Source organism: Natrix helvetica (genome assembly GCF_964273705.1).
Source record: "Natrix helvetica genome assembly, chromosome: 14".
Classification (NCBI taxonomy): domain Eukaryota; kingdom Metazoa; phylum Chordata; class Lepidosauria; order Squamata; family Natricidae; genus Natrix; species Natrix helvetica.
Window position 1 is genome coordinate 8046590 of NC_138564.1, and position 22182 is coordinate 8068771.

General features: G+C 45.8%; 1 protein-coding gene across 5 annotated transcripts; it reads right to left on the reverse strand.

The window, feature by feature from the left end:
* Positions 1 to 4937: 4937 nt before the first annotated feature.
* Positions 4938 to 21139, reverse strand: SEPTIN5 (septin 5). Of its 5 annotated transcripts, none has more exons than XM_081966744.1 (11): positions 20934 to 21139; positions 16345 to 16474; positions 14977 to 15063; positions 14411 to 14534; positions 13312 to 13446; positions 11720 to 11837; positions 10223 to 10324; positions 9377 to 9473; positions 8048 to 8183; positions 7299 to 7401; positions 4938 to 6599 (listed from the first exon to the last, which is right to left on the reverse strand). In XM_081966744.1, the coding sequence occupies exons 1-11, from the start codon at positions 21021 to 21023 to the stop codon at positions 6543 to 6545; spliced, it is 1179 nt and encodes a 392-aa protein (XP_081822870.1). In that variant the 5' UTR covers positions 21024 to 21139; the 3' UTR covers positions 4938 to 6542. The 5 variants fall into 5 exon arrangements, with proteins under 5 accessions (XP_081822870.1, XP_081822871.1, XP_081822874.1 ...); XM_081966745.1 differs by having other exon boundaries at positions 16345 to 16441; positions 20934 to 21138; XM_081966748.1 differs by lacking the exon at positions 20934 to 21139 and adding an exon at positions 20893 to 20910 and having other exon boundaries at positions 16345 to 16441.
* Between the last annotated feature and the right edge of the window lie 1043 nt (positions 21140 to 22182).

Genomic DNA, 22182 nt, shown 5'->3' on the forward strand with positions numbered 1-22182 from the left:
CTATTGTATTGTATAAAGATGGATGGGTAGAATGTACCAGAGCAAGAGGCAGGTTGGGCAGACGGGAAGGGTGAAAAATTCAAAATCTGTTTTTGAGCAATCATTAACGAACCTATTCGAATGTTTGGGTTAATAACAGTTTCAATAGGACTTACAAAAAGCAGGCAGTGTGGTGTAGTGGTGAAAGTATTGGATGAGGAGTAAAGTTCAAGTAGAGGGATGCGGTGGCTCAGTGGCTAAGATGCTGAACTTGTCGATTGAAACGGCTGGCAGTTTGGCGGTTCGAATCCCTAGCGCAACATAACGGAGTGACCTCCCGTTTCTTGATGGATGGCAACCGACTGGATGGATGGCAACCGACTAAAACTCAACCCTTCCAAGACGGAGTGGCTGTGGCTTCCGGCCTCCCGGTTCAACCAGGTGCTTCCATCTCTGGCCATCAGGGGCGTCCAACTAGCCCCCATGGAACAGGTGCGCAATTTGGGCGTCCTCCTGGATACCCGGCTGTCCATGGATAACCATGTAACAGCCGTGGCAAGGGGGGCGTTCCATCAGGTTCGCCTGATGCGCCAATTGCGCCCCTTATTGGACCGGGATGCCCTACGCACAGTCACCCATGCGCTAGTGACGTCTCGCCTGGATTACTGCAATGCTCTCTACATGGGGCTTCCCTTGAGATGCACTCGGAGACTACAATTGGTCCAGAACGCGGCCGCGCGGGTGATTATGGGGAGGACTAGATACTCCCCTGTAACACCTCTCCTGCGCGAGCTGCACTGGCTGCCTGTGGTCTACCGAGTGCGTTTCAAGGTTTTGATTATGATCTTTAAAGCGCTCCATGGCACAGGGCCTAGTTATATGCAGGATCGCATCCTGCCCCACACATCCCTACGACCAATTCGCTCACACAGAGAGGGACTTCTCCGGGTGCCGTCCGCCAAACAGTGCCGGGGGGCGACACCCAGGAGCAGAGCCTTCTCTGTGATGGGCCCAGCCCTATGGAATGACCTCCCCCGTGACATCAGGATGATTTCCGATCTCCGCTCCTTCCGTGTACAGCTGAAGACCCACCTCTTTCAATTATCCGGCCTGGCTCAATCGCAATCGTAATTTTCCCATTCCTCCAAACTGTTTTTAAATTGTTCTTAAATATTAATTTTATTGGGTTTTTACAATTGGGGTATTTTAAAGCAGATTTTTAACTGTCTATTGATGTAATTTGCTTCCTCCTCCGTGTATGTATGTGTGTTGTGTATGTATGTACGTTTGGTGTTGTTATATATGTTTCATGTTATATGCTCCATTGTACGCCGCCCCGAGTCCTACTTGGAAAGGGAGCGGCTAATAAATCCAAATTTATTATTATTATCTTGTCCCAGCTTCTGCCAACCTGGCAGTTGGAGAGCACGTACAAAATGCAAGTAGAAAAATAGGAACCACCTTTGGTGGGAAGGAAACGGGGTTCCGTGCGCCTTCAGCGTTGAGTCATGCCGGCTACATGACCACGGATATGTGCCTCGCCAGCCTGGGCTCCTTAGGGCCCCAACAGGAATGAGAAGACCCAGGTTCTGCTTCTCCCTTGAGCATGGAAGCTCTCTAGATCAGGGGTCACCAACTGTGTGTCCAGAATGGCACGGGATCTCTTGCTTGAGGAGGACTAGATGACCTCCAAGGTCCCTGCCAATAACTCTTCTGTTATTCCGTCTTGTTAAACGAATTGTAGAGACGCTCCCACCATCGTGAAACGGCATCTCCTTCAATGACCAACCTCAAGCCAAAAAAGGACAACTTCACAATGTGTTGCCACCAGATGGGGGGGAAACGTTTTGGCCACAACAGTCAAAAACACTTCCTCCGTTAGACAATCAGGAGCCAACAGAATCTGCCCTGAAGGAAGCACAGAAATTTGCCCCCACGCCATGAAAACCATAACTGGGACCTATAAGAGCTGTGGTGGCACAGGGCTTAGAATGAGGAATTGCAGACTAATTCTGCCCACAGCCAGGAGTTCGATCCTGACCGGCTCAAGATTGACTCAGCCTTCCGTCCTTCCGAGGTCGGTAAAATGAGGACCCAGATTGTTGGGGGCAAGAGGCTGACTCTGTAAACTGCTTAGAGAGGACTGTAAATGCAATGTGAAGTGGTATATAAGTCTAAGTGCTATTGCTATTGCTCTTACCTTCCTTCCTTCCATCCATCCATCCATCACGCATAGTGGTTAGAATGCAATATTGCAGGCTAACTCTGCACACCGCCAGGAGTTCGATCCTGGCTAGCTTGAGGTTGACTCAGCCTTCCGTCCTTCCGAGGTCAGTAAAATGAGGACCCAGATTGTTGGGGGACAAGAGACTGACTCTGTAAATCACTTAGAGGAGGCTGTAAAACTCTGAGAAGCGGTATGTAAGTCTAAGGGCTACCTATAAATCCCCCGTTTCATCCTGAAACTTTTTAAACAAATGACAGTTCTATCCCTTAAAAGGATGGGGCACCAAGAGGAATAGACCATTATCTCCACCCCGTTTTTTTCCTTCTGTTTTGCTGGCTTTCCCCCCTCACATCTGCATTTCAAAAGCGACATCTTTTTTTTAAAAAAAAAATCATTTCTCTGAATGCGCAATCAACGATAGATATACATGGCTCGTTTCCGCTTTTTCTCCCCCCGTTTACTTCTTTTGATCAGTTCAGGTAGTAGCAAACATTATATTAATATTCAATCCTCCTCATCCTCATTTTTAATAAAACAGATATCTTTAAAAGGTCTCGCATCACCACGACGAAATATCCCACCGAATATTTACAAAAACCGGAACGATTGCACCGAGGAAAGCCGAACGCAACGCCAGAGCGACAGAAGGCAGAATCCAAATTTGGAACAGATTTGGGGGCGCGGTAGGGTGGGTGGGGGAGCAGCCCGGGGGAAAAAAAATCCACGCCACGAAGAATATTTCCCACAAAGACACTTTCTTCCTAGGGAAAATCAATAAATAAAGGCATGCGAAGTGGGGCCAGGAAAACCAGCACAGAGGTTGGGACCACCGAGGGTTGATCCACCTGGGTGCAAATCAGTACTTAAGCACGGAGATGGGCTTCATAAACTCGCCTTGAAGGTGCGATGTACCTTGGGACACACACACACAAAGATACACACACACAAAGATACACACACACACACACTAATTCTGTGTTTGTACGATTTGGATTTCAACCAGTGTTCTTTTAACCTTGGGGAAGTCATGTTATTGATGGTATTTTGAGTGGACCGACAAGGTAGCAGAGAGAGAGGGGGGAGGAGGGAGGGAGGGAAACACACACACACACACGCAAACACACACTAATGCTCTTTTTGTACAATTTGGGTTTCAACCTTGGGAAAGTCATGCTATTGATGGTATTTGGGTGGACCAACAAGGCGCGCACACTGAGAGAGAAAGAGAAAGAGGGAGGGAGGGAGGGAGGGAGGGAGAGAAAGAGGGAGGGAAAGAGAGTGAGAAAGAGGGAGAGAGAGGGAGGGAGAGAGAGAGAGAGGGAGAGAGACTGTTTTTGTACAATTTGGGTTTCAACCAGTGTTCTTTTAACCTTGGGAAAGTCAGGTCATTGATGGCACTTTGGGTGGACCGACATGCACACACAGAGAGAAGAGAGAAACACACACAGACACACAAATGCTGTTTTTGTACAATTTGGGTTTCGAACTCGTCTTCCTTTACCTTGGCAGCTTGGAGGAGAAGTGTGGACTTCAACTCCCAGAACCCCCCTGGCTTAGCCTTCTTCTAACCAAATTCTCACCCAATGACAGAGAACGCCTCTGGTTGAATTTGCAACCGAGCGGGTTTTAACCCAAGATTACAACTGTCAACTGGGGGTGACGGTACAGTGTGTGTGTGTGTGTGTGAGAGAGAGAGAGAGAGAGAGACAGAGAGAGAGAGAGACAGAGAGAGAGAGAGAGAGAGAGACAGAGAGAGACAGAGAGAGAGAGAACGAACCACATTGCTTTCTTTCACGCCCAAGAAAAAAAATGTGAATTATGGAGCAGCTCAGAAACCTCCCCCCACCCCACCCCAAAATTAAAACCGGTTGCAAATTTTAACTTCTAAAGGGAAGGGAGAGGGATGGCATTTAAGTGTCATTAATAATTAAGCGAGGTGGACCGACAGGGCAACAAAATCTTATTTGGGTTTTGTTTCCCTCTACCCCCACCCCAATTTTCTGGCCATTCAGTCTCCACTTGGGGAGGGGGAGGGGGGGAAAACATTGTGAAATGCTGTGTGTAATACAGTTTGGGGGAGACATGGGAGTGCGTGCATCGCACTTTCTTATTTTAGAGGATTTTGTTGGCACGGGGAAAAATAAGCTGTATCTTTCGCCAAACAAGGCACAAAAATGCGATTTTTGCATTTTTCTGCATCCAGCTGGTTATACGCATTGCTAGCTGCAGAGAGGGGCATCTTTATCTCACTTTAACAGGCCGAAGTGTTATCATTTCCTCTTGCTTGAAAAAAAAAAACCACACACACCCCCCCCTAGAGAAACACAGAAAGCCAAGAAAAATCTTTGCAGCACCAGGTTGGCAAGGGGTTTAAAAAAAAAAACAGTGGGAAAATAGGAGGGATAAGTTCCCAGCATTTTGGATTTGAAGCAAAATGGGGACAATCCAGGGGTCTAAGGGGTACTAACGCAGCCTCTCTGCAACCTTTCAAAGCAGCTGCCTACCTTTCTGGATTGCACAGCAGTGGAAGAAAAGAATTCGAACGATTTCCTTCGTTGGATTACTTTTTTTTTTTGCTGACAAGGAATTTAATAATTTTATTCTGGTTTTTTTTTCCCCTTAAAAAGAGAGAGATTATCGGGTGATATTTAGAGATGCTGACAAGCTGTGAATTAATTGCTTTAATTCATTTAGTTAATTAATTTAGGGTGGTGGGCCCCTTATTCTCCCCCCCCCCCCCCGTTTTTCTTTTCGTTTCTCCACTGGGTTTATTTCTTGTTTCTTTCTTAAGAGATGGATTTAAGCAGGTGGAGGAGAGAGATCGGGTTTTATTTGAGATTCTGCCAAATTATGAATTAATTTAAACTTTTTTTTTTTTACTTGCTGGGGTGATGGGGAAGTTACTCTTTCTTTTTTTCCTTTCTTTGGCTCGCTGGCTTTCTTTTCGTGGTTTTCTCTTTGTATTCCTCATCCTCAGTATTTGATTTCATTTAATTTAGGCTTCGTCCTAAAATTATTGGGGGGGGGGGGAGACTACAAAACTCATGATGCACCAACAAACCAAGTTTCTCATAGAGCAGTGTTTCTCAACCTTGGCGACTTTAAATCCTATGGACTTCAACTCCCAGAATCCCCCAGCCAGCTGGCTGGGGAATTCTGGGAATTGAAGTCCACAGGACGTAAAGTCGCCAAGGTTGAGAAACATTGTCCTAGAGGGAATATTTTTGCATCGAAAAGAAGAAAAAAAAAAAGACTGAACTCCAAGGAAATCCCCTAAAACAAACTTTTGCTACAAGTTTTGTTCCTGCTCAGTGGAAATTGGGACACCCTGCGAGGAATCTACCGAGCAACTTAAGAATCAATATCGATCTTTATCGGTGGATTTTGTTTTCTTTATCTCTGTTGGGCAAGAAGGGAAATATAGATTTGCGGGCAAAGACAGGGCAGGATCTGAAAGCACAGATGGCAAAGCTTGGTCAATTGGGGGGGGGGGGAATCAGCTAACTAGGGAGAGATCGGCCACTTGGAGACTCCCAAGATTTTGCATTCTCCTGACCCGCCAAATTTTGCATTAGGACCGGCGAAATTTAGTCCGCACCTTCTTCCACCCTGCCCACCTGCCCAGAAAGGCCTTGTATTTTTTCAAGAGAGTAGAAATACTCAAGAGAGTAGAAATACTCAAGAGAGTAGAAATGGAGAGTCAACCAGGAACCAAGATCTCCATCAAAAACCTATCCCGCAACACTTTTGGCTCTCTTATTATCTCAAAACAAGGCGGGGGGGGGGGGGAACCCCAAAAGTTTTCCAAGCAGAATCAAATCCGCTCGGGACGTCCCACAAAACGTTTTTGTGCAGATATGTGTAATGTTGTCGTTCCCCTCCCCGCCCCACCCCCACCCACAAAAAGGCCGGTGTTAAGACAGGAGGTGGGGGGATGAAAGAAGAGAAGGCGCGGAAGAGCAGGAGGAGGAGAAGGAAGAGGAAAAATGACAGCACCGTGATTAGTCGTAAACATTTACGTGCACTTTCATAGAGTCCTCACACTTCTGACGCCCCCTCCTGCCCCCCTCCACCCCGGCCCCCAGTATCTAATTTTCGTTTAGATACTAGGATGCGCTCGGAGAAGCGATGGGCTTCTTGCAAGACGGTTCACCACCCTTGAGGGGGAGAAGGTGGGTGGGTGGGTGCCTCTTGCTCACAAAAGTCCCTTTTGCGCATTTTGGATCGTAGGAACAAAGTTTCTTGAAGCCCTTTCCCAGGCAGGATGGGCCCCAGGGTGCAGACATATACCCCACCCCACCCCACCTCCGTCACTTTCTTCGTCTTGCTTCCATTCTCACTGCTCTTGAATCTGCTGTTGCATTTTCTGTAGCATTTCCTGCATTCTTCGCAGCTGCAGGCAAGATAAGGGGAGGGAGGGAGGAGGAGAGGGAGGGGAGGGGGAGAGGTCACAGTTTTTGTTTAAAAATAAAGAAAGAAAGGCTTACTGTATTTTTCGGAGTATAAGACGCACTTTCTCTCCCCCCCCCCCCCGCTCAAAAAAAGTGGGTGAAAATTGGGGAAACGCTTAGATATTTTATTAATTGGGTTTTTTTTCTTTTGGAATATGTTACAAGATGTAATGTTACGGGGAGGTTTGTTGAGATTGCCAAGGAATGCCAGTGGGTGGTTGTGTTTTTAAATGCAAATGATATCAGATAAAAGCACATTTAAATAATTTCAGCTAAATGAGAAATGGTGGTGTATTGACAGTAAAATACATGAAGATTTTTGATGTAAAATGTACTATTCAATGGGAAGGAAATATACGTAACAATTATGATAGAAACGCATGAAAACTGCTTGTAGCCAATCAACACGCTTTCGACAGGATGTCATGAAGGATGATTCTTTTTGTGTGTGTGTGTTTTTGTTTATTTAAAAGAATAAAAAAAATTTCTTTAAAAAAAAGTGGGTGAAAATTGTGTGGCGTCTTATACACCAAATGTTGCCGAAGCCCCGCCCGGCCCCGCCCAGCCGCCAGCCAGCCCTCACCCATGACTCAAGGGCTAGCCATACTGCGAACTTTTAACATCCTCTCCCCGCAGCTTACCTCTTCGTCCTTCATCTTGATGAGCTTCTCCGTTTCAGCGTCTGGGGTTGGAAGTGGCAAGATGGGAATTGGACTTTCGATCCGGTTGTCCTGAGTCAGTTTGCTGAAAAGGAGGTATTAAAGATTAACTTCTGTAAATCGGCCTCCCTTCTTTTTGGAGGAGGAGGAGGAGAAGGAGGAGGAGGAAGAGGTAGAGGAGGAGGTAGAGAAGGAAAAGGAGGAGGAGGAAGAGAAGGAGGAAGAGATGGAGGAGGAGGTGGAGGAGAAGGAGGAAGAGGTGGAGGAGGAGAAGAGGTGGAGGAGGAGAAGAGGTGGAGGAGAAAGAGAAGGAAAAGGAGGAGGAGGCAGAGATGGTGGAGATGGAGGAGGAAGAGATGGAGAAGGAGGAGGTGGAGGAGGAGGAGGAGAAAGAGAAGGAGGAAGAGATGGTGGAGGAGGAGGAAAGGAGGAGAAAGATGTGGAGGACAAGGAGGAAGAGGTAGAGGAGGAGGAGAAGGTGGTGGAGGAGGAGAAAGAGAAGGAGGAAAACATGGAGAAGGAGGAAGAGATGGTGGTGGTGGTGGTGGTGGTGGTGGTAGTTGTTTTCTTGCAGACGTTTCATGACCCAAACAATGACTACCACCAATGATGTTCCCTAGTTAGGTCAGGAAACATCTGCAAGAAAACAACCAAGCTCACGGAGCACCAAGTCCTCCTCCTCCTCCTTTCCCCCCTCCTTGCCTCCTGATCGGATGGGTCCGGGAAGTCACCTGGTCATCTGTTGGATGCATTGGGCTCGGTAGTTCTCATAATGGACGTCACACGTCACGTCTTTCAGGTCATGCATGTGGGTTCGGATCAGCATGTTCCGTAGCTTCACAAAGTCACAGTGCGCTTGGTTCTCCACTAGGGAGGGCAGAAAGAAAGACATCCTTTTGGAGTTGGGTGGCATGGACCACTCAACCCATCCCTACACTAAAAAGGAGCCCTCTAATCCTTCCGGAAAGACACAGAGTCAACGAGCAAAGGGCAAGGAGAGCTTCTCCTCTGACAGTCCGTCTTATCTCTGCGATAGATCTCCATCTGTCTGTTATCTCTGAAAGGACAACTGGGAACATCTACTAGTCTGACTGGAACATGCCCAGATCAACCAGCATTGGTTCTGACTCTAAACCAGAGGTCCCCGACCTTTCGGACCTCTGGGACCATTAAATTCATCATTTTAAATCCCACGAATACTATCTGCCTGGCTGGTTGGGCGTGGCTAGATGGTCATGTGACTGGATGGGCGTGGCCAACGCAATGTCACTCATGTCGAGGGGCACCTCGCTGGCCTCCACTCTCCTCTCCCCTCCCAGCCGCTCATCCCCCCTGCCCACTCGGGCTTCCCAAGAGGAAGCGGTGGCGGGAGCTAAGCAGCCACCAGAAGAAAAGAGTTGGCAAAACTCCGCTCAGTTCAAATTGGATCTGACCGAGAAGGAGGCTCAGCAGAAGCACCTCACTGAGGACTAGCAGCATGGGCTTTCCAAGCAGAGGGAAGACTGCGGGAGTGCAAAGCCAGGTACCAGCGCCTGGAGGCTCAGAGGGCTGAGATGGTCAGGCAGTTCCAGGCCATGATGCAGTCCCACTGGAACAAGGCCCTCCAGCTCTTTGCTACCAGCGGCTCTTCCCTCCAGCCTTCGCCCAAAGCCCCCCACCAGGAGGCTGAAGCAGACCCCCAAGGTAGGAATTCCCCCCTCTGACCTGCACCAAAAGACCCCGAAGGGGGAGATTCTCTGCAGCAACACAAGCGTTCTCTGCACGTATCCATCCCAGGGGCCGTAGTTTGAGGACCCCTGATTTAGTGCAATGTAAAAAATGCAAATAATTTTTCTGTGGACCACCAACATTTTCTCATGGGCCATCAGTGATCCATGGACCACCAGTTGCTGACCGCTGCTCTAAACTGACCACCGCAGAAGCTCATAACTAAAACTTTCCAACTGTTTGGGCCTTCAGAGCTTCACTGCTTCCAAACCAGGAAGTTTCACTTAGATTTCAAAGAAAATAGATCTTGTGAGTTCCTAGGATCAGTGTTAAAAGTCAACCAGACAGCTTACCTTCCACAATGCCCCAAGGGTAGAGTCTTCCTCGGACCCTCTGCCCCTTGGCTTCCACCACCGTGTTGCTCCCAATGACTGCAAAGGGCGCACTCTCCTGGTGCCAACACAAAATGTTACAAGAAGTTAGGAGAACCACAACCGAGAGAGGGACCTGGTTGAAAGCTTAACCAGGTTGATCTTGCTTCTGAATAGGCAGCAAACCTATTTGAGTAATATAATCTATACTTGTTCTGACCGAGGCTTCCCAAGAGCATGAAGCAAACTCCTGGTCCTGACAAAAAACCCTTTTATTAATTAATTGTGAGTTCTGCTCATTCACATCCAGCAAAGTCTTTCGAGGGAGGATTCACAGTCACAGACCTTCTCTGGCTTGGAGAGCTGCCAGGATGATATCTGCAGGGATTGGCAAGGAGTCTCGGAGAGTCACGAACCAATTAAAGGAACTAATTGTCTCCTGCAAACTCCACTCCCCTTTTGCTCCTCTTTTAATTCCTCTGGGAGGGGCCATTCATCGTCCACCTGTAGCCTTACTCCCAAGTCAACCCCTGTTCTTTAGCTCTTCCCTTCGTCTGGCAACTCTGCGCATGCGCACACTGGGAACAGGCTCCAGCTGTTCTTCTGCCCCACTGATCTCTGACTCTGAAGGCAGCTGATAAATGTCAGATGGCCCTGGTCCTATCTCTGCCTCCAACGCAGAGCCCTCATCAGAGCCTTCCCCAGACTCCAGGACTGGCCCATCTTCCTCCCCAACCTCCTCACTGTCTGAATCTGCTGCCATCTCCGCTGGCCGTTGGTGAGCCACAACAATATTTGAGTCTCAGAAATGACGTAAGTTTTACTCACCTTCAGTTCTCTGTCTTGTTGCTTGAAATCCTCATCTTCATCAGAGTCGCATTCGGGAAACTGGTAAACTTTGATTCCAAACTTGTCAATCTCTTCCCGGATCTGACAAAAAGATGATTGTTCAAATCAATATTATACCATCCTGTATTGCAATGTATTCTTTGCCTATTGTGCAGGTAAAGAGACATAGTGGCACAGGGGTTAGAATGCAGTACTGCAGGCTAACTCTGCCCACTGCCAGCAGTTCGATGCTAACCAGCCCGAGCTGGACTCAGCCTTTCCAACCTTCTGAGGTGGGTAAAATGAGTGTTGGGGGCAAGAGGCTGACTCTGTAAACCGCTTAGAGAGGGCTGTAAAGCATTGTGAAGCGGTATATAAGTCTAAGGGCTATTGCTCTTGTTGACTCTCCAGGCACAATGACATGGAAATGTAGTTTGGTTTGTCAAAGAGACATTTTTAAGGTTGTCTGAAGTCTCACATAGTTGCTTTATGTACTTTTTGGTGGGTTGAACTACATCACTGCCCATAGGGAGAGGCGGAAATACAGCTCCCCAGTTCAAAACCCATTTCCTACATGGATTTCTCTTGAGAAATCACAAGGAGTGAATGCCTAAATATTATTAAAATAAAATAAAATAATAACATAAAATAAAATAATAACATAAAATAAAATAATAACATAAAATAAAATAATAACATAAAATAATAAAATAAAATAAATAAAAAATAAAAAAATAAAATAAAATTAAAATAAATAAAATAAATAAAATAAATAAAATAAATAAAATAAATAAAATAATAAAATAAAATAAATAAAATAAATAAATAAAATAAAATAAATAAAATAAATAAATAAAATAAATAAAATAAATAAAATAAATAAAATAAATAAAATAAATAAAATAAATAAAATAAATAAAATAAATAAAATAAATAATAAAATAAATAAAATAAAATAAATAAATAAATAAAATAATAAAATAAAATAAATATTATCACATGTATTGATTTTGGAGTGACCCATAAGATAACCCTGCCTTATAAACTACTAGCCAATTTGGTCTATTGGTTAAAGTACGAAGCTAGAAACCAGGAGGCAGTGAGTTCTAGTCCAGCCTTGGGCCTGAAAATCAGCTGAATGACTTTCGCCAATCACTAGGAGACTGGGAGTTCTAGTCCTGACTAAAGCATGAAAGCCAGTTGGGTGACTTTGGGCCAATCACCAACAGACTGGGAGTTCTAGTCCCGCCTCAGCCATGAAAGCCGACTGGGTGACTTTCACCCAATTCCTCTTTTTCAGCCCAGCCCACCTCGCAGGGTTGTTTGTGGGAAAAATAAGAGGAGGAAGGAACATAAGTATGTTTGCCACCTTGAGTTTTGTTTTTATATGTATATATAGAAATCATAAAGACGGGACATAAATAAATAAAGTTAATTACTATTATTTTTTAAAACAAGAAAACCCTTTCCTTTGGAAATAAGGAATGTCCTGCCCACCCGTTCTTTTAGCTTCTTGATCTCGGAGGGAACAAGGCAGTCGGCTTTCGCAATGAGGGGAACAATATTCACTTTTTCATGGAGGCCCTTCATGAACTCCACATCCACCGGCCTTAATCTGCAACGCAAAAGGGGGTGAAAAGACGACCGTCTCAATCCACTTCTCCAATCCACTTCTCAGAAGCAAAGCCAGAGGTGGCGCTAGATAAATTCCCTCCCGCCTGAACTCCAAAAACCAAAACAGGAAAGCAACTTGGACGCGGCAAAGAGGAAGCGAATGTCAGGCGCAATAAGTTAGGAGCCAGGATAAGAGCTCAAAAATGCCGCAAGTGTCCGGCCTGCCGCCATCTTTTCTTTGGGATCTTTGGCCTGCCGCACTTTCTATTATTCTACCGTGCATTTTCTATTGTGGGAAAATGGGAGGGGGAGGGATTGTACGGAGTGAGATGCGATGTAGCCATAACAACGTTCTTTCGAGAAAGCCAAGGTCATCCTTTGTCTCTGCACCTCTGCACCTGACCGGAACTGGATGGGTGGAAGCTGCCAGCATGGCAGTGGGAGATTGGACCGTGGGATGGGCTGGTGGGTGTGGGGGGCAAGATCTTGAACTTTCAACTGGGTGGGGAAAACCGGGAAGCTTTCAGATTTGGGTTTTCCCAGATGTGCCAACATGGCTCTCTCTTAATAAATTGGAACTTTGAGCAATTCTTTGCCTTGGACTCTGATTTACTTTTGGATGCTATTTGGAACCCTGACAGAAGTTTATTTCATACTACCCATGAGGTGTCCTTGATACTCTCTGAGATTGGTTGTTTTCTTGCAGATGTTGCATTATAGGACTTGTGGAGGAGGAGGAAGACTGTGGGATCATTGATAATCTCTGAGCTTGCAGACATTTTATTATTCAAATGAGGTAACATCCACAGTGCTAGAAAGGAATGGGATTTGGGGGAGAGGTGGAGGAGGAGGAGGAGAAGAGAAGAGAAAGGAAAGGAAGAGGAATTTAAAGAGAAGGGGGAAAGGGAAAGGAAAGGGAGAAGAAGAAGAGATGGGAAGGGAGAGGAAGAGGAAGGGGAAGGAGAAAAAGAAGAGGAGGAGGAGGAGGAGGAGGAGGGGGGAAGGGAAAGGAAGAGGAAGGAGAAGAGATGAAGGGAAGGGAAAGGAAAGGGAAGGGAAGGGGAAGGAGAAGAGAAGAAGGGAAGGGAAAGGAAGAGGATAAGAAGAAGGGAAGGGAAAGGAGAGGAAGAGGAAGGAAAAGAAGAGAAGAAGGGAAGGAAAAGGAAAGGAAGAGGAAGGAGAAGAAAAGAAGAAGGGAATGGAAAGGAAGAAGAAGAGAAAGAAGAAGGACTGTGGGATTCTTGGTGCTCTCTGATCTTGTTTTCTTGCAGACGTTTCATTACCCTAGCCCTGATGATGTTACCTAGTTGGGTCATGAAACTTCTGAAACATGCCAACTGAGGAATTCTGGGAGTTGAAATCCGAAAATCGTAAAAGCTGCCAAGGTTGGGGACTCCTCCACTAACAGGTGTAGAAGCTGCACTAACACTCACTTCCAAACAAAAGGGGTCAAAACTGTGGGGTCTCGGCCTTACCCGTGTCCAAACGGCGAGATAAAATAGAGGCAACAGTGAACTCGATTGTCTTGGATATTCTTCCGGTTGAGGCCACTCTCATCCCGGAAGTATTGCTCAAACTGCTGGTCGATGTAATCGGTAATCGGCTTCCAGCTGGACAGTCGTAACAAACCAGGAAAACAAAAGCAATTATAGTTCCCAGAATCAGTGACTAATAAAAAACAAATAAATAAAATAAAATACAGATAGCCTTCGACTAAGTTAGGGCCACAATCAATCTTAACATTTCTTTTCTTTTTAGTCTGTAAATTTTTATATTATTGTTATATAAACAATCCATTTTCCATTAACCTGTGTGCCGTCTGGGTATACATATTTTGTGCCAACACTAAAATATTGTTTTATCTTATTCGTAATTTCATCTCATCTTAGCTTAATTTCCAATACCTTAAGTATCTAATATTGTTATAATACTAGAAGCCTATTGTTGAGCGAGATACTTGTTCAGTGAGTTTTGGTCCATTTTACGACCTTTTGCGCTATGGAATGGAATGGAATGGAATAGAAAGAATAGAATAGAACAGAATAGATAGAATAGTAGAGTACAGTAGAATAAAGGAGGAGATGGAGGAGGAGGAGATGGAGGAGGAAAGAAGAGTAGAGTAGAGTAGAACAGAGTAGAATGGAGGAGAGGAAAGAAGAGTAGAGTAGAGTGGAATGGAGGAGGAGGAGATGGAGGAGAGGAAAGTAGAGTAGAGTAGAGTAGAATGGAGGAGGAGAAGGAGATGGAGGAGAGGAAAGAAAAGTAGAGTAGAATGGAGGAGGAGAAAGAGATGGAGAAGAGGAAAGAAGAGAAGAGTCGAGTAGAATGGAGGAGGAGGAGGAGATGGAGGAGAGGAAAGAAGAGTAGAGAAGAGTAGAGTAGAATGGAGGAGGAGAAAGAGATGGAGGAGAGGAAAGAAAACAAGAGAGAAGAGTAGAGTAGAGTAGAACAGAACAGAACAGAAGATTACAGAGGAGAGGAGTGGAGAGAAGGCGCTGGAAGGGACCTTGGAGGTCTTCTAGTCCAGCCCCCTAATTAAGTGGGTTTTGTACACATTCAGACAAAAGGACTCACCAATCTGAGTTGTTGACGGCATCTCCAAAACCTGGCGTGTCCACTATTGTCAGCTTCAGCTTGACCCCTTTCTCTTCGATGTCCACGGTATGTTTCACAATCTCTACTGTCTGATTTATCCTTTCTTAATAGATAAAAGGAAAAACAACCATGGAGGTAGCTTAGCACCAAGATCTGCCTCCAAGTCCCAAGTAAGATGGTTACACAGAAGTTGTATCTGCTCTCCCTTTCCTCCAAAATATCCAATACGTTGGGTGGCCTTGACAGGGTTGTAACTTTGAATGGTTACTAAGAGAACGGTTGTAAGTTGAGGACTAGCTGTATAAGGGGACAAACTCATCCATTATACTGAAGCATGATTTTGGCAATTCCATGATGTAGTTTTGGGCCAGGAAAGATCCCGGTTGGCCCACGAATCATCTTATTTTGTAAAAACAGATCCTCTCAGATTACAAAGATGCTCACCCACACGTTTCTACCAGGAATATACAATTAAGACCCACAAGTTATAAACATCATGGGGAATTGTGCTATTGGCTCTGACCACGACTAATTAAGAATGGTACCCTCAGCGTTGAGAAGTTTCCGGTCTTTGTAGAGATCTGTCAGAAAGAGACTGTTCACCAGGGTTGATTTGCCCAGACCAGATTCTCCTAAAAGAACAAAAAGCAAACAATTCTTTTTTTAAAATAATAATAATAATAATAATAATCTTGGAAGGAGTCTCGAATCTTCAGAAATGGCACAGACGAACTAACACGATCTTCTCTCTGTAGCTGATATTCTTATTTAGAACATTCTGTCCTTGGAGAGAGAGACAATATTTCAGTCTAATTTTTAATCTCCATTCTCAGGGAGGGGAAAGGAAGGGAAGAGAGGGGGAGGAGAGGGATGGGAAGAGGAAAGAAGAGAAGAGACAGGGAGGGAAGGGATGGGAAGGGAAGAGGAAAGAAGAGATGGGGAAGGAAGGGAAAAGAAGAGACGGGGAGGGGAGGGGTGGGATGGAAAGAGGAAAGAAGAGATGGGGAAGGAAGGGAAAAGAAGAGACGGGGAGGGGAGGGGTGGGATGGAAAGAGGAAAGAAGATAAGAGAAAGGGAGGGAAGGGATGGGAAGAGATGGAGGGAAGAGAAGGGATGGGATGGGGAAAGAAGAAAAGAGAAGAGACAAGGAGGGAAGGGAAGGGAAGCAAGAGGGAGGGAAGGGAAGAGAGAGGGAGGGAAGGGATGGGAAGAGATGGGGGAAGGGATGTGATGGGAAGAGGAAAGAAGAGAAGAGATGGGGAGAGAAGGGAAGGGGAGGGAAGAGAGAGGGAGGGATGGGATGGGAAGAGAGGGAGGGAAGGGATGGGAAGAGATGGACGAGATGGACAGAAGGGAAGGGATGGGATGGGGAAAGAAGAGAAGAGACAGGAAGGGAAGGGAAGTGAGAGGGAGGGAAGGATTGGGATGGGAAGAGGAAAGAAGAGAAGAGATGGGGAGAGAAGGGAAGGGAAGAGGGAGGGAGGGATGGGAAGAGATGGAGGGGAGGGATGGGATGGGAAGGAGAAAGAAGAGAAGAGATGGGGAGGGGAGGGAAGGGAAGAGGAGGGGAGAGGAGAGGAGAGAAGAAAGCGTGGGAAGGAGGGAGGGAGAGAGGAAAGAGAAAGAGGGAAGGAAGGAAGGAAGATTAAACAGCATTCATCCTTTTGATTCATCCACCCCTGGATGTCCACAGTTGGTCCACCTCTATCAAGGATGAGGTTTAACATGCAAGCTATTCACAAGTAGAACCTTGGCTGACCATTCCTCACTGATTTTGGATGACCTTGGAAGATCTACCAAGCCGGAATGCTTAAGTCCATCCCACAACTGCTCTACCAGGAAGCTGAAAAAACCCCTCTCGGTAGACGCGCCCGTCCTTAAAGAGAAGGTCCTGAACCTGGCTCCTCCCTCACCTGCCACCATGAGAGTGAAGTCGAAGCCCTTCTTCACCGACTTTCGATGGACCTGGTTGGGCAAAGTGGCAAAGCCCACGTATTGCTTCTCATGGTCCTGAGAAGGGGAGATAAGCAGCCATGGGTCAGACTGGGGGAAAAAGGAGAGAATGAGAAGAGAACAAACTTTTGATTTGCACAACAATCACATCAACTCTGGAGGTTGCCTACTCCCGAGTAAAGTTGGGAGATGTTCACTTAGATTGAGGTCTTCTACTCCAGCCCCCCCCCAACCTTTCGGACCTCGGGGGCCACTCAATTCATAATTTTAAACCCCGCGGACCACTAATACGATCTGCCTAATGACCAGCTGACTGGGCGTGGCTAGGGGGGGTCATGTGACTGGGTGGGCGTGGCCAACTGGATGTCACTCATATCACGGAGCGGCTGGTGACCCCCAGGGGGAGAGCCTTCTCTGTGGGAGCGCCTTCCCTCTGGAATGAGCTGCCCCCGGAGCTTCGCCTAATCCCCGACCTCCGGTCCTTCCGACGCGCCCTAAAAAATTGACTTTTCCAGCAAGCCGGCCTGGCTTGTTAATTTTATCTCATTTTTAAAAGGTTATTGTCCTATTGGGTTTGTTTTTTGGGATATGTATCTAATTTCTTTTTAACTTTCGGGATGTGTGTTTTTTAATGTTGTACGCCGCCCTGAGTCCTTTGGGAGAAGGGCGGCATATAAATCCAATACAATAAACAAACAAACAAGAGGCGCCTTGTTGTTTCACCGTAATTCTGCAAACCGCTCTACAGAGGTTTCATAATTTCTTGAAAACCTAGTTATAAGGGTATGCCAACCTACTGAACAAGAACTAAGAACACACTGGCTTCATTTTGTTAATTGCCCTTGTCCTGGAACCACTTCAGGAATATTTTTTTTAAAAAATTACATTTTTCTTTTCTCTAGCAAAAGTTGATCTGTGTTGCAATTTGCAATTTCCTGTGTGTGTGTGTGTGTGAGTGTGTTTGCTTAAAAGGAAGGGGGTGTTGGGTTGATGCCCTCGTTCACACACAGCAGTCTTCAACTCCCTCACCCTGCTTCCAAAATCTCCCCGGCTGGGTTTTTTTTTTTTTACACCACGACAACGACAACAACGCAAACCAAAATTGAAAAACAACAACAAAAGCCTCATTGCAGCTTAGGACAATGGGAAAAATCTAGGCCACAGGCGCTCATTCCAGAATGCAATCTTTTGCGATTAGAAAGACACGGCGATTCTTCTGGCTCAGCAGAGAGACGGAAAAATACGAAGGGCAAAAACCCTGCTAAAGGGGAAAGCAGAGTTTGCAAAGCGTGGCAATATAATCAGCTTTTTTTTCGGATACATTTTGCCTTCTGAAGTCAAGGCTGGTACAGAGTGGCCTCCAAAAGAAATCAGCACATTTTCTTTCTTTCTATTTAAATGTCAACATGATCTGGTGCCCCCTTGGTACAAAATGCAGTTCAGTGTAGAGAAAAGGTAAAGTCCCACGCTTAGGGAAGAAAAACCAAAAAGGACACCTATAAACTGGGTGAAACCAGGTTTCATAGCAGGGACTGTGAGAGGGATCTTGGAGTCTTAGTGGACAACCAGCTAAATAGAAGCCAATGGTGTGCAGCGGCAGCCAAAAAAGCCAATGCAATCCTAAGTGGCATTAACAAAAGGATGCAATCAAGATTGAGTGAGGTACTAATACCACTCTATAAAGCCTTAGTAAGACCACATCTAGAGTTCTGCATCCAGTTTTGGTCACCACGCTATAAAAAAGATGTTGAGACTCTAGAAAAAGTGCAGAGAAGAGCAACCAAGATGATGAGGGGACTGGAGGCTAAAACATACGTTGAACGATTGCAGAAACTGGGCATGGCTAGTCTAGTGAAGAGAAGGACCAGGGGAGACAGGATAGCATCTTCCAATATTTGAGGGGCTGCCCCAGAGAGGAAGGGGGTCAAGCTATTTTCCAAAGCACCCGAAGGCCAGACAAGGAACAATGGATGGAAAGAGAACAAGGAGATATTCAACCTAGAAATAAATAAAGAGTTTCTGACAGTGAGAACAGTCAACCGATGGAAGAGAAGCTGCCTTCAAAAGTTGTGGGAGCTTCATCCCTGGAGGCTTTCAAGAAGAGACTGGAACTGCTATTTGTCAGAAATGGTGTAAGGTCTCCTGCTTGAGTGGGGGGTTGGACTAGATGACCTACAAGGTCCCTTCCAACTCTGTTATAATCTGTTACCTGATGTGTCTGATTCTCATTGTCAAAGGCCACCCTAGTTAAAAATTATGGGTGCTGAAGTCCCTTCCTTCCAAAATGGTGTTTCTCAACCTCAGCAACCTTAAGATGTGGTGGACTTCACCTTCCAGTTTTCCCCAAATTTCACCATCAGATCATAAGCATCTCTTGGATTACCCCAACGTAGGATGCATGCCAATCTACCTGAACAAATCTGCTCACCTCACCCACATCCACCTCAATCTTCTGTTCAGACCATATTGGGTGGACGGCTGGGAAGATCTCCCCAAATCATCAATCCTTGTGTATAATTTTTGTTCCTCCCCTTCTTTGTCAAGAGTCAAATCAGAGCAGCCACAGGAGGTCACCGGTGGATGCAAACCACAAAATAACCTTGACCCATCCCCGTCTCTTCCGATTTGCCTCGCCAACTAGATTCACAGATTAACAGAGTTGGAAGGGACCTTGTAGGTCATCTAGTCCAACCCCCTGCCCAAGCAGGAGACCCTACTCCATCTCTTACAGATAGCAGTCCAGTCTCTTCTTGAAAGCCTCCAATTATGAAGCTGCCACAACTTTCGAAGGCAACTTCTGTCCCATGGGTTGATTGTTCTCACTCTCAGAAGATTCCTCCTTATTTCCAGGTTGAATCTCTCCTTGTTCAGTTTCCATCCATTATTCCTTGTCTGGCCTTCAGGTGCCTTGGAAAATAGCTTGACCCCCTCCTCTCTTTTGCAGCCCCTCAAATATTGGAAATCTTCTATCATGTCTCCCCTGGTCCTTCTCTTCACTAGACTAGCCATGCCCAGTTCCTGCAACCGTTCATCGTATGTTTTAATCTCCAGTCCCCTAATCATATAATATATAATAGATGACCTACATATAATCATATAATAGATGAGCTACAAGGTCCCTTCTAACTCTGTTAATCTAATCTAATCTAATCTCTTAACCGTCACCAATTTTTGACCTAATAAAGGAGTATATTCATAGTTCAAGATTGAAATCTTTCATGATCCAAACAAGGCAACATCATAAATGATGATCTAGCACTGATGATGTTAGCTAGTTTGGATCACGAAATGTCTGCAAGAAAACGACTAAGTTCAGAGAACACCAAGGACCCCACAGTACCTCCTCCTCTTCCCCCTCCTCCTTTCCCTTCACTCCCTTCTTGCACTGATGAGGTTACTTCGTTAGAAATAGAATAACAGAGTTGGAAGGGACCTTGGAGGTCTTCTAGTCCAACCCCCTGCTTAGGTAGGAAACCCTACACCACTTGGGTTATCCAACCTCTTCTTAAAAACTTCCAGTGTTAGAGCACTCAAAACCTCACAGCCAGTTGTTCCACTGAGTGATTGTTCTAATTATCAGGAAACTTCTCTTTAATTCCAGGTTGCTTCTCTCCTTGATTAGTTTCCACCCATTGCTTCTTGTCCTACCTTCCGGTGCTTTTGGAGAAGAACTTGATTCCAGGGGTGAAATTCAGCAGGTTCTGGAGAACCGGTAGCGGAAATTTTGAGTAGTTTGAAGAACCGGCAAATACCTCCTCTGGATGGCCCCAGAGTGGGGTGGGAATGGAGATTTTGCAATATCCTTCCCCCAGCAGTGGAGAGGGAATGGGGATTTTGCAGTATCCTGCAACGCCCGCAGAACCGATAGTAAAAAAAAATTGAATTTCACCACTGCTTGACTCCCTCTTCTTTGGGGCAGCCCCTGAGATATTGGAAGACTGCTATTATGTCTCCCTTAGTCCTTCTTTTCATTAAACTAGACATACCCCAGTTCCTGCAACCGTTCTTCCTATGTTTTAGCCTCCGGTCCCCTAATTATCTTTGTTGCTCTTCAGTTGGGTCATGAAATGTCTGCAGTAAGACCACCAAGCTCAGAGACCACCAAGGACCTCACAGTCCTCTTCTTCCTCCTCCTCCTCCTCCCAAACCCCACTCCCTGCTAGCATTGGTGATGTTACCTAGTTGGGTCATGAAACGTCTGCAATAAAAACACCAAGCTCAGAGAGCACCAAGGACCTCACAGTCCTCTTCCTCCTCCTCCTCCTCCTCCTCCCAAACCCCACTCCCTGCTAGCATTGGTGACGTTACCTAGTTGGGTCATGAAACATCTGCAAGAAGACCCCCCCCCAAGCTCAGAGACCACCAAGGACCCCTCATTTTCTTGTCCTGAATGTTTTCTTCCCTTCCACTTGGGAAGTATCTTGGATGGGAAGATGAGATGCGTCTCCTGGGCTATCCTTATCTCTAAGTCTAAGCCCCTTCTCCCCCCCCCCCACCCATCCACCTACTCCTTTCCAGTCCGGTCCTCGCTCTGCAAATATCCTGGTACCTTCAGCTTGGCAGAAGGACTCCGTTGGGTTTGAGTGCGGGGTAAAAGCAGCTTTGCCACTAACTGCTCTTGCAGAATGATGGAGTCCATCCGAAGGAACTCGGCAGGAGGGACCCGGTGGGGAGGGGGCAGCTCCAAGCGTCAAACTATAAATGGATCGGCGCGGAGGAGAACAGCCCCATTCGGGAGTTCTTATCCAGTTTTGACTAACTGTATCTGGCAGGCACCAGTCCGCCCACCCACACGTACACACACACAGACACACTAACAAGCAGCCAGAGGGCTAGGATTTCCTGTCCAACTCTTACAGGCTTATTACTCAGAGGGAGGGGAAGACGTGTGTGTGTGTGTGTGTGTGTGTGTGTGTGTGTGTGTGTGTGCGTGCGTGCAGAAAGGAGAATATCCACTGCAGCTAACAGGAGCTTGCTAGAGTGAGCATTGGCACCCTGATCGTGGCAACGGAGCCTAGGAGCTATAACAAAGGCTTTGGAATAGGAATTGGGGTCAAATATCTAGCTATTCCTCATGTGGTTTTGATAAATAGGGAGAGGGAAAGGGAGGGAGGCAGGCAGGCAGGCAGAAAAGGGTAGGTAGGTAGGTAGGTAGGTAGGTAGGTACGTAGGTAGGTAGGTAGGTAGGCAGACAGACAGAAAGACAGACAGATATGGCTGGATGGATGGGTGGACAAAGACAGATAACAGAAAATGGTACATAAAAGATAGGGAGAGAGAGAGAAAGAGAGGGGGGTAGGCAGGCAGAAAATGGTAGATGATAGATAGATACGATAGATAGATAGATAGATAGATAGATAGATAGATGATAGATAGATAGATAGATAGATAGATAGATAGATAGATAGATGATAGATAGATGATAGATAGATGATAGATAGATAGATAGATGATAGATAGATAGATAGATAGATAGATAGATAGATAGATAGATGATAGATAGATAGATGATAGATAGATGATAGATAGATAGATAGATAGATAGATAGATAGATGATAGATAGATAGATAGATGATAGATAGATGATAGATAGATAGATGATAGATAGATAGATAGATAGATAGATAGATAGATGATAGATAGATAGATAGATGATAGATAGATAGATAGATAGATAGATAGATAGATAGATAGACAGACAGACAGATAGATAGATAGATATAGATGGACAGACAGACAATGGCTGGACGGATACGTGGACAAAGACAGATAACAGAAAATGGTACATAAAAGATAG

What these genes read in the sequence shown, in the direction of transcription:
- SEPTIN5 (XM_081966744.1), bottom strand. Translation starts at nt 21,023, where the DNA reads ATGGACTCCATCATTCTGCAAGAGCAGTTAGTGGCAAAGCTGCTTTTA. An exon ending in GTCCTTCTGCCAAGCTGAAG is followed by an intron (nt 16,475 to 20,933) that starts GTACCAGGATAT and finishes TTTTTCCCCCAG; the next exon opens with TCTGACCCATGGCTGCTTAT. An exon ending in ATCTCGCCGTTTGGACACGG is followed by an intron (nt 11,838 to 13,311) that starts GTAAGGCCGAGA and finishes TTTGCGTTGCAG; the next exon opens with ATTAAGGCCGGTGGATGTGG.